Source organism: Nerophis ophidion, linkage group LG21 (genome assembly GCF_033978795.1).
Source record: "Nerophis ophidion isolate RoL-2023_Sa linkage group LG21, RoL_Noph_v1.0, whole genome shotgun sequence".
NCBI lineage: Eukaryota > Metazoa > Chordata > Actinopteri > Syngnathiformes > Syngnathidae > Nerophis > Nerophis ophidion.
This window is the reverse complement of record NC_084631.1, coordinates 31,957,233-31,969,406: the sequence shown is the minus strand read 5'-3', so window position 1 is coordinate 31,969,406 and position 12,174 is coordinate 31,957,233. Positions and strand designations below refer to the sequence as shown.

The 12,174-nt window shown below is 38.1% G+C and overlaps 1 protein-coding gene across 18 annotated transcripts in view; it reads right to left on the bottom strand.

The window, feature by feature from the left end:
• adgrb2 (adhesion G protein-coupled receptor B2) overlaps positions 1-12,174 on the bottom strand; it is a 1,085,043-nt gene that overhangs the window by 79,740 nt on the left and 993,129 nt on the right. For 12 of the 18 annotated variants that reach the window (XM_061882474.1, XM_061882487.1, XM_061882478.1 and 9 more), the window contains 4 exons: positions 9,602-9,814; positions 6,089-6,128; positions 5,733-5,747; positions 599-765 (listed from right to left, as the gene is read on the bottom strand). In XM_061882474.1, the coding sequence (XP_061738458.1) occupies positions 599-765; positions 5,733-5,747; positions 6,089-6,128; positions 9,602-9,814 (435 nt within the window). The remainder of the gene's footprint in view (positions 1-598; positions 766-5,732; positions 5,748-6,088; positions 6,129-9,601; positions 9,815-12,174) is intronic. The other 6 variants (XM_061882489.1, XM_061882484.1, XM_061882483.1 and 3 more) reach the window with 3 other exon arrangements.

Below are 12,174 nucleotides of genomic sequence, written 5' to 3'. Positions count from 1 at the left end.
CCGTAAGTAAGCAGTTACGCGCATGGCAGGACCTAGCAACTACCACATAACCGCGTATATACAACAGAAAAACCTAGTATCTCAAGGGACCAATCGGAGCTTCTTTGTCAGTCGCCTTATTGTCTTTAATGAGACATTTGCACAAATGGGGGCCGTCGGTCAACATGATTATGTGATATTATGGCACGAGGGGATATTTGGAAGATTGGCCAAGGACGTTGCAAGCACCTTCATTAAATGTATTGTTCTTGATTCTTCCCCTTGCATATTCTTTTGGGCAGATAACTGTGGAGGTCAAAATACAAACTGGACGCTCTACACGGCTCTTGCCCAATGTGCAAACGCAGAACGGGGCCCACCTGAGATTGTGATAAAATATCTGGAGAAAGGGCACACGTTCATGAGAGCAGATTCAATCCACGGCTCAATCGGCAAGAAAATGAAAGCTCAAGAAAACATCTATACGTTTGCTGACTTTGTAGATCTTTGTAAGACAGCATCAAGATAGATTACATTTTCCTTTGTTTTCTCAAAATCAGCTAGACGTGAGCTACTAGGTTTTGCCTTTGGACGGGAGAGGTCTGGGTTAGAATGTTACCTGCACGATGAGGTTGGGAGGCGGGATGTTGCCAGGGAGAGAGTTGAAGTTGACTCCGCCCTCCTGATGGGCTGTGAGTTTGGGGTCGTCGTCGTCGTCAAGGGATATCCGGGACAAGGTGCCTGTGATGGTGGCCGGGTTACATGTGTTCACCTCCTTGAAAATGACTGGAGGGGCATGGTGAAAGGAGTGAGTATACACAAGTATTACAAGGAGGTGGAAGGACAGTTCTGAACAGTCAGGTTGTGCAATACGTGACTTTTAAGCTGGAAATCAGCATTCAGCTACGCTCAATAACAGATTTAATGGCCACATGTTACGTAATAGTCTCACACTAATTGAGACAAGTCTGACATGGTGACCTTAAGTCTTACACTCCAGCTCCAAATTGGCTGACAGAGTTTTAACAGGTCAGAGAAAGTGCAAAAAAAAAAAAATCAACATTTTGTAGAACAAATGAAACCAAATTGAGCCTTTGTTAGCACATTTTAGCAGGGCCCTCCATGGACAAATTGGAAATAATGCACTGTTATTGTTTTGCATCTCCAAGTAATACAACACTTTTATATTTTTTATTCTCGGGCAGCACGGTGGTAGAGGGGTTAGTGCGTCTGCCTCACAATAAGAAGGTTCGATGCTGCGCTCAGGGTCTTTCTGTGTGGCGCTTGCATGTCTTCCCCGTGACTGCGTGGGTTCCCTCCGGCTACTCCGGCTACCTCCCACCGCCAAAAACATGCACCTGGGGATAGGTTGGTTGGCAACACTAAATTGGCCCTAGTGTGTGAATCTGAGTGTTATCTATCTGTGTTGGCACTGTGATGAAGGGGCGACTTGTCCAGGGTGTACGCTGCCTTCCGTCCGATTGATTGTAGCTAAGATAGGCTCCAGCGCCCCCCCGCTACCACGCAGGGAATAACGAGTACAAAATGGATGGATGGAAGGGATTTTTATTCTCATTGTTACTTTTTATGTTTATTCTTAATGTAATATTTTTCTATTTTGTTTCCATTTATACCCCCATTATTTACATTTTAAATTTGATCTCAATAATGTACAGTGCTGCTGGAATTTTAATTTTCCTGAGGGAACTCTCCTGATGGAATCAATAAAGTACTATCTATCTATGTATGTATGTATGTATGTATTTATCTATCTATCTATCTATCTATCCATCCATCCATCCATCTATCTATCTATCTGTCACACCGCGGTGATGGATGTCTTGTCTTGGTTTCTTTTGTCTTGTGAAGTGCATGTTTTATTTTGAAAAGTAACTCCTCTTGAATTCCCACGCTGCTATTTTGAGTTGGTCTTTTTTCCTCCTCAATAGAGTGAATTTTGTTATTTGATTTTTTCAACCGAAGTGGTGAGTCATTATTTTTTCCTACAACTCTTTCTTTTCTTCAAATTTTTGGAGTGAAATTTTGTTAATCCTTGTTAGATTAAGATTAAGTGTAGACATGTTCTCAGTCATTGTTTTCTTCCTCCTGTTGGAGGGTTTTATGTTAATAAGTTATATGGCAGATACGGCGCGAATTATAGTTCGTCTTTGTTTTTGTATTTTCCTCCTGTAGGAGTGATTCTCGTTTTTTTTTTGGAACCTTTTTCGCTGACAGTTTTTGTTATTTGTAGATATTGTATTATTCTGACTCTGGAGGTGGAAGACCCGTCAAAATAAAAGCCCTACTAATTATCCCGACTCTGCATCTAAATTCATTCCTTAGTCCAAGCCTGACACTATCTACCTATAAGTACACCTCTGCATAATATTGTGTCCTTATTATATTTTAATAATAATAATAATAATAATAAATAAATAAATAAATGGGTTGTACTTGTATAGCGCTTTTCTACCTTCAAGGTACTCAAATAATAATAGATTGTATTTGTAAAAATCACTTTACATTGAGCAAACAACCTCAAAGTGCTACAGTGTATTAAAAGAATAATAATAATAATAAAAAGATAATAAAAATAAATAAACTATAAAAACTAGAACAGCCTAATACAGGGGTATTATGCTGTGGCTCTTTTGATGACTGCATCTGGCTCTCAGAGACAGTAAATCTTAGCTGACTTTGCTTAACACGGTAAGTAATGAATAATTCCCCAGGTAATCACATTGCTAAAAATAACGTTCAAAATATAAAACATTCTCATGCATTTTAATCCATCCATCCGTTTCCTACGGCGCCTGTTCAAGAAATAACAATGTTATTAAAAAGAATTAGAGACTTATTATACTCTTACTTAAAAAATGCACGCAGTTAGTTGTATTCAGTGTTAAAAAATATGATATGGCTCTAACGGAAATACATTTTAAAATATTTGGCTTTCATGGCTCTCTCAGTCAAAAAGGTTCCCTACCCTTGGCCAAATAGCTAGAACTAGTATGCATATATCTATAAAAAGGCATTTTTTAAAAGAAGAAATTTAGTCTGTCTTTTGCCTGTATTTTCTCTGCTTTTTGTGTTTTTACTAGTTTTTTGGTGTACAGCCTTTTGTTTTTTCAACTGTGGTTGTTTTTAAAGGGCTTTATAAATAAAGTTGGTATGGTATTAACAGAGTTGTTTAAGTCTGCAAAGATGTTTTAACACCTTTTAAAAGTATATGTGTTGATGTGGACATGATCCATGCATACCAACAATGACATAGTGAGCCTCATTCGACAAGTTAGGGCAGGGGTCGGGAACCTTTTTGGCTGAGAGAGCCATGAGAGCCAAATATTTTAAAATGTATTTCCGTGAGAGCCATATCATATTTTTTTAACACTGAATACAACTAAATGCGTGTATTTATAAGTAAGACCAACATTTTTAGAGTATAATAAGTCTCTTCTTGATTTTAATAACATTGTTATTCTGAAGCTAACCAATAATAAATAAAAATACTTCTTATTGCGACTAATTGAAATTGTGGGGTAGAAAACGGATTAATGGATTAAAATGCATTAGAAAGTTTTATATTTTCAACGTTGTTTTTAACACTTTAACACGTACCATGAATTGATTTACGTGGACCCCGACTTAAACAAGTTGAAAAACTTATTTGGGTGTTACCGTTTAGTGGTCAAATGTACGGAATATGTACTGTACTGTGCAATCTACTAATAAAAGTTTCAATCAATTAATCAATCAATCTAAACTGTGATTACCAGCGGAATTATTCATTATCATGTTAAGCAATGTCAGCTAAGGTTTATCTGAGAGCCAGATGCAGTCATTAAAAGAGCCATAGGTTCCCTACCCCTGAGTTAAGGTTACTCAAAGTGCAAACTTTGTATAAGTACAACTCTGCATAATCTTGTGTCTTTATTATATTTCAGCCTGTCCTTTAACTGCATTTTCTCCGCTTTAATCGTGTGTTTACTTGTTTGTGGTGTACAGCCTTTGAGTTTGAGTTTATTTCGAACATGCAAGCATACAACATAATACATCACAAATTCCAGTTTCTCTTTTCAACATGTTCGAAAAGGAGTAGGAAGAAGCAGAGCTTATTTAATCCTGCCCCTTTTCTTTTACATAACAGTTGCTAAAACTTTTGTTCACTCCCTGTTCTCAAAATCTTCACAATATACTCCATAAGTAATCACAATAAAAATAAATAAATAATTGTTGAAGTAGGTTTTATTCCATTCGATGAGATAAGTAAGATTATTTTGAGAATGAAAGAATGAATGGGTGAATAAATTCAGAATGTTTAACATGGTTCTTCTTTTTTGTACTTTGTAAACACTTTAAGTTTGAAGAGTTTCTTGAAGTGGATCATATTACTACAGTGTTTGATTGCTTTGCTAAATCCATTCCATAGTTTAATTCCACATACTGATATACTGAAGGTCTTAAGTGTTGTACGTGCTTACACATGTTTTAAGTTACATTTTTCTCTAAGATAATATTTCTCCTCTTTTGTTGAGAAGAATTGTTGTATATTCTTGGGAAGCAGGTTATAGTTTGTTTTGTGTATAAATTTTAGCTGTTTGTTTAGTTTTTCAACTGTGGTTGTTCTTAGAGGGCTTTATAAATAAAGTTGGTATGGTACTAACATAGTTTTTTAAGTCTGCAAAGATGTTTTAACACCTTTTAAAAGTATCTGTGTTGGTGTGGACATGATCCATGCATACCAACAATGACATATTGAGCCTCATTCGACAAGTTAAGGTTACTCAAAGTACAAACTTTGTATAACTACACATCTGCATAATATTGTGTCCTTAGTATACTTCAGCCTGTCCTTTGCCTGCATTTTCTCTGCTTTGTGTGTTTACTTGTTTGTGGTGTACAGCCTTTATTTTTTCAACAGTGGTTGTTCTTAGAGGGCTTTATAAATAAAGTGGGTATGGTACTAACATAGTTTTTTAAGTCTGCAAAGATGTTTTAACACCTTTTAAAAGTATCTGTGTTGGTGTGGAAATGATCCATGCATACCAACAATGACATATTGAGCCTTATTCGACAAGTTAAGGTTACTCAAAGTACAAACTTTGTATAACTACACCTCTGCATAATATTGTGTCATTATATTTCAGCCTGTCCTTTGCCTGCATCTTCTCTGCTTTAATTGTGTGTTTACTTGTTTGTGGTGTACAGCCTTTAGTTTTTCAACTGTGGTTGTTCTTAGAGGGCTTTATAAATAAAGTGGGTATAGTACTAACATAGTTTTTTAAGTCTGCAAAGATGTTTTAACACCTTTTAAAAGTATCTGTGTTGTGTGGACATGATCCATGCACACCAAAAATGACACATTGAGCCTCATTCGACAAGTTAAGGTTACTCAAAGTACAAACTTTGTATAAGTACACATCTGCATAATATTGTGTCCTTAATATATTTCAGCCTGTCCTTTGCCTGCATTTTCTCTGCTTTAATTGTGTGTTTACTTGTTTGTGGTGTACAGCCTTTAGTTGTTCAACTGTGGTTAATCTTAGAAGGCTTTATAAACAAAGTTGGTATGGTACTAACATAGTTTTTTAAGTCTGCAAAGATGTTTTAACACCTTTTAAAAGTATCTGTGTTGGTGTGGACATGATCCATGCATACCAACAATGACATATTGAGCCTCATTCGACAAGTTAGGATTACTCAAAGTAAAACGGTGAAGAGCAGGCAGGGTTAGTTGAAAGTTTGAAACTTACATGGATGTCCTCTCTCTGCATGGATGGAGGAGGAGGAAGGGGGGGAAAGTGACTGTGTTAATGTTTCAACTGTACAATTTACATACTTCCAAAAACATCCAGGCACGCACGCACGAGCAGTTCTGCATACAGAGAAGTGTTATCATCATGCACCATTAAACATCTCATCAGAGCGCACCTAAAAGGTGCGGAATGAGCGTGATTGATACATCGTTTGTTCACAGTGGTTTTTCCGCGTGTAATCTGTCATTTCTTCACAGAGCACGGCGAGCCGGAAGCGGCTACACGTTCGGTCGCCTGCGATGCTAATTGTGCTGGAGCAAAAAAAATAACAAAAAAAAACGAGGACAACTTACCTGTTTGGCACGCCAGGTCCACGTCCTTCTCAAAGTCGGTCTGAGGAAGGGGGGGAGAGAGAGCGAGAGAGTACAATATGTGCAGTCAGATTAGGAGCGGCAGCTCGTGGAAGATGGGTGATGAGGATCTCAAGTGGTTCCTATATTGAAGGGGAGATGATTTGTTGCCATGGTGACTCAACTCTACAACTACTTGGGAGATGGGCAAAATGAGCAAGATCTTTTGTTTAATCCAGACAAATCCTTTGTATAATAGATGGCATCTACAGTATGTAGTCAGAATGTCTGCCTGTAACAATCATGGTGGTCTGCAATTACCTTGCTGGTGCTGTGTTGTCCTCCTAATGTCTGGAAATACTTTCTTAGATACTGTAATGTCTCACTAAGTACAGTGAGCACACCCATCAAATTTCAACAACCATTTCCTTTATAGTACATAATAGTACATATACAGTACAGGCCAAAAGGTTGGACACACCTCTTTCAATGTGTTTTCTTTATTTTCATGACTATTTTACATTGTAGGTTGTCACTGAAGGCATCACAACTATGAATGAACACATGTGGAGTTAAGTACTTCACAAAATAACTGAAAACATGCTTTATATTCTAGTTTCTTCATAAGAGCCACCCTTTGCTTTGATTACTTTTTTGCACACTGTCGGCATTCCCTCGATGAGCTTCAAGAGGTAGTCACCTGAAATGGTTTTCACTTCACAGGTGTGCTTGGAGCTCATGGAGAGAATGCAGAGAGTGTGCAAAGCAGTAATCGGAGCTATTTTGAAGAAACTAGAATAAAAACATGTTTTTAGTTACTTTGCCTTTTTTGAACTTGGGAAAAATGGTAGTTTGAATGTCCAGGATTAGTTGAATGTGTTGAAGGTGGAATGGCCTAGTGGTTGGAGTGTCCGCCCTGAGATTGGTAGGTCGTGAGTTCTGCTATACAAGCTGTGCACTGACTACTCTAAGTCCCTCTACTTTTGTACGGCCCCTTGAGAAGATGGTTGCTGGGAGGGGTGCACTCACACTTGCACTCACAACGACTCCAACACAACAGTCCTCAACAATATCTACAGCAAACATAGGAAGGAAACTAAAAGACATAGAACTAAGCTAGCGATGAAGAGAGAGAAAGGTGCAATGTGTAATCCAGACCTACAATCAGTGTGATTTAACACTTTGCACGCATTGCAAATGTGTGTCCTTGGTTTTTGTCCTGGTTACTGGGCGGCACGAGGGGTGAGAATTGCGTCCGGTGGCCTAAATAGGAGGGCAGCATCGGGTCGCCGAGCCCAGCAGAAAAGCCAGGAGGCGGAGGAAACGACGACTTGAGTGCATCTCACGTCAAGTCTATTTATTTTTAAACATGTTCTATTTGGGATCAGGGCCTTAGCTTTAATGTGGCTCAAGCACTCCAAATAAAACCTACTCATGTGGACAAGACATGCACTCACCTGCTCAGGTGGTTACTATTGACCTGGAAGTGGTGCAGCTCCTATATTCTAGCCCTCTGAATTAGAGATATCCCATAATGGCTTTTTTGGCGATATCCTATATTGTCCAACTCTTAATTACCAATTCCGATTTCAAGCGATACCGATATATACAGTCGTGGAATTAACACATTATGATGCCTAATTTTGTTGTGATGCCCCGCTGGATGCATTAAACCAGTGGTTCTCAAATGGGGGTACGCGTACCCCTGGGGGTACTTTGAGGCAGTGGTTCTCAACCCTTTTTCAGTGATGTACCCCCTGTCAACATTTTTTTAATTCAAGTACCCCCTAATCAGAGCTAAGCATTTTTGGTTGAAAAAAAGAGATAAAGAAGTAAAATACAGCACTATGTCATCAGTTTCTGATTTATTAAATTGTATAACAGTGCAAAATATTGCTCATTTGTAGTGGTCTTTCTTGAACTATTTGGAAAAAAAAGATATAAAAATAACTAAAAACTTGTTGAAAAATAAACAAGTGGTTCAATTATAAATAAAGATTTCTACACATAGAAGTAATCATCAACTTAAAGTGCCCTCTTTGGGGATTGTAATAGAGATCCATCTGGATTCATCAACTTCATTTTAAACATTTCTTCTCAAAAAAAGAAATCTTTAACATCAATATTTATGGAACATGTCCACAAAAAAAATCCAGCTGTCAACACTGAATATTGCATTCTTGCATTTTTTTCACAGTTTATGAACCTACATCCATATTTTGTTAAATTGCTGCTATTTTTTGAATATTTAAAAAAAATATCACGTACCCCTTGGCATAACTTCAAGTACCCCCAGGGGTACACGCACCCCCATTTGAGAACCACTGCTTTAAGGTATGCAAAGTACGTGGGATTTTTAAAAAATATTATAAAAATAGCAAAAATTCAGAAATCATTCATGAATTTATTTATATTTATTGAATAATACTTCAACAAAATATGAATTTAAAATCATAAACTGTGAAAAGAAATGCAACAATGCAATATTCAGTGTTGACAGCTAGATTTTTTTGTGGACATGTTCCATAAATATTGCGTTTTAAAGATGTATTTTTTTTTTACAGAAATGTTTAGAATTAAGTTCATGAATCCAGATGTATCTCTATTACAATCCCCAAAGAGGGCACTTTAAGTTGATGATTACTTCTATGTGTAGAAATCTTTATTTATAATTGAACCACTTGTTTATTTTTCAACAATTTTTTAGTTATTTTTATACCTTTTTTTCCAAATAGTTCAAGAAAGACCACTACAAATGAGCAATATTTTGCACTGTTATATAATTTAATAAATCAGAAACTGATGACATAGTGCTGTAATTTACTTCATTATCTCTTTTTTTCAACCAAAAATGCTTTGCTCTGATTAGGGGGTACTTGAATTAAAAAAATGTTTACAGGGGGTAGCTCAATGAAAAAAGGTTGAGAACCACTGCATTAAACAATGTAACAAGGTTTACCCAAATAAATCAATCTAAGTGATGGAAAAAAATGCCAACATGGCACTAAACGGTGTGGTTTGTGCAGCCCTTTGAGACACTAGTGATTTAGGGCTATATAAGTAAACATTGATTGATTGATTGATTGAATAAAATTGAAGTGCAAATGAAAACACACGAGTCATCATTTTTGCACTCAAGGAACTTCTCCAGATTCCTTCTGGCGGTAAAGCTCGGTTGGTAGAATGGCCGCGCCAGCAACTTGAGGGTTCCAGGTTTGATCCCCGCTTCTGCCGTTGTGTCCTTGGGCAAGACACTTTACCCACCTGCCCCCAGTGCCACCCACACTGGTTTAAATGTAACTTAGATATTGGGCTTCACTATGTAAAGCGCTATATAAATATAATTCACTTCTTCTGTTTGATGTTGTCATTACTGCCACAAGTGGGGGAAAAGTGTACTACAACTGAGGCCCAGAATGGTTAAGGAACACTGCTATAAAGCACTTTTTAGTGTAGTTGTTACAAATTGCACCTTCTCCCTCTCCTTCCAATGACTCTTTTCCTATGGCGACATACTGCGTGGCAGCCGACGTGGTTGTGATCGTGGGTATTGTTGGGGACGGGGCTCTGCTCGTGCGCGTATCCGAGAATGTGGCGGTGGTCGAGGCTGCGGGGAAGACTGTGGCAATGGGCCTGATCCTGGCACGCCCCTGGCGGCAGCACCGGCGGGCCGCTGCCGTAACGCAAGGAGCCGCAGCGCTGGCCGGGGTAGGCGGCGTTTGGGTACTTCTGATGGTGGCGGGGGGAGAGCACGGAGCTTTAATAAGGGATTAACGAATCACGTAATGCTCCTAAAAGCAGCACTTTAACAAGACGGCGTGCAGGTACAATTCTCCTGTAAATTTCAAGGGATTATTGTAATGAGATGCCCTGTGAACATCTCGATAATATCCTTTACTTTCTTTCACCATCCATTTAAAGCAGGAAAAGGAATAGTTTCATTATCCACCTCCCTTGGAGGACATGCGTTGCCATGGTAACCAGTCAACAGTGGGAGCAGCGTGTCGATAACAAGTCCAGAAATTAAATGAAGACAGTTAGGGCCTGCTCTAATAAACTCTTAAGTGATAAACAGGAGGGCTTATTCTTAGGGGAAACCATTTGATTCAGATTCAATTCTCCATTCAAAATCTATACAGTTTTAATAACACTGGTTAATAAAAACTTATCGAGAGATTGCAAAGAGTGTGCAAAGCAGTAATCGGAGCAAAGGGTGGCTATTTTGAAGGAACTAGAATATAAAACATGTTTTCTGTTGTTCCGTCCTGAGATCGGTGGGTTGTGAGTTCAAACCCCGGCCGAGTCATACCAAAGACTATAAAAATGGGACCATTACCTCCCTGCATGGCATTCCGCATCAAGGGTTGGAATAGGGGGTTAAATCACCAAAAATGATTCCTGGGTGCGGCCATCACTGCTGCTCACTGCTCCCCTCACTTCCCAGGGGGTGAACAAGGGGATGGGTCAAATGCAGAGGACAAATTTCACCACACCTCGTGTGTGTGTGACAATTATTGGTACTTTAACTTTAACTACATTCCTCCGTAAAATAGATGAACAGCTCAGATTATCGTATTTTACTTAAAAAAACAAAACTGTTTTTGTTTGATAAAATTCTACCCAAACGATTAATAAAGTCAAATAAGGCAAGAGAAGTATCTCTGAGTGGCTGGACGGGACAGATAAGAAAAAAAAAAGTTTTAGATTTTTTTGGAATATATTTAAAGTCGTTACAAATAAGATTCGCGATTAATCTGAACATGGTTGTGGTTTTTTTGTTTGTTTGATTTTTTTACACTCCTACTAAATATTGTGTGCACAATCCTCAAATCAAAATATCGATAGTTTACTTCAGAAGTGTTCCACTGAATAAAAGTCAACCTATGTGCCATATGGACATTTTTTAATTAAAAAAAAAGCTTGCACCAGTTATTTATTATAGGTGACTAGGTATATTATATATATATATATATATATATATATATATATATATATATATGTCTTGATTGGATTATCCAGAGAATAGTGCTCGATACCGTGGTAGAGCGCAATATGTAGGTGTGGGAAAAAATCACAAGACTACTTCATCTCTACAGAACTGTTTCATGAGGGGTTCCCTCAATCATCAGGAGATGATTGAGGGAACCCCTCATGAAACAGTTCTGTAGAGATGAAGTAGTCTTGTGATTTTTCCCACACCTACATATATATATATATATATATATATATATATATATATATATATATATATATATATATATATATATATATATATATATATATATATATATATATATCAGGGGTCAGCAACCCGCGGCTCTTTGATCACTCTGATGCGGCTCAGCTTGTCACGGCCAGTTCAGCTTGTCATTCTGCTTGTCAAACCTCGGGACACGCCCACGCGCGAGATGTGGGTGTCCAAGTTAAAGCACCTGACAGCGGACCTTGACGATATTTCACGCCAGACAGCCGTTCTTGCTCAGAATCACAAATGGTGTGATATTGAAAACCACCCTAAACCAGACAAACTTGTGTTCGAAATTTGGAACACTATCCCCGACTTTTATGTGAACATGAAAAAGTATGCACTTGGAGTCCTGTCGATGTTTGGATCCACATATGTATGTGAGCAGGTGTTCTCCAACATGAACTTTATTAAAAACAAACGTGGCCCTCGCCTCAGAAGAGAGTTTATAATCCTGTGTGAAGATAAAGGTGACGTCATACAGCCCCGATGTGGAGACGCTGTGCTCTGCGGTTCAGGAGCAGAAATCACATTGACCACGTATGATAAATATTTAAATTTCCTATAATTTTGCATATATTCACATTTTTTAATTGTTCAGTGAAATAGACATTTTATTATTTAGGTTGGCAGCTGCAGCTGACTTCACGGCGCCAGTAAAAGGATGACAGCACAGAGAGAGAGGACGGCATTTTTGGTTCTCTGCCAGTGAATAATTTAAGTTCAGCGTTTTGTTTTTTCATTACTACAAGGAGGACTTAAATAGACATTAAGTATTTTACTTAACCTTCGACCCGACGTCTTCTTCGGAGTTAAAACGTTTTGTTGCATGCAGAAATTTTAT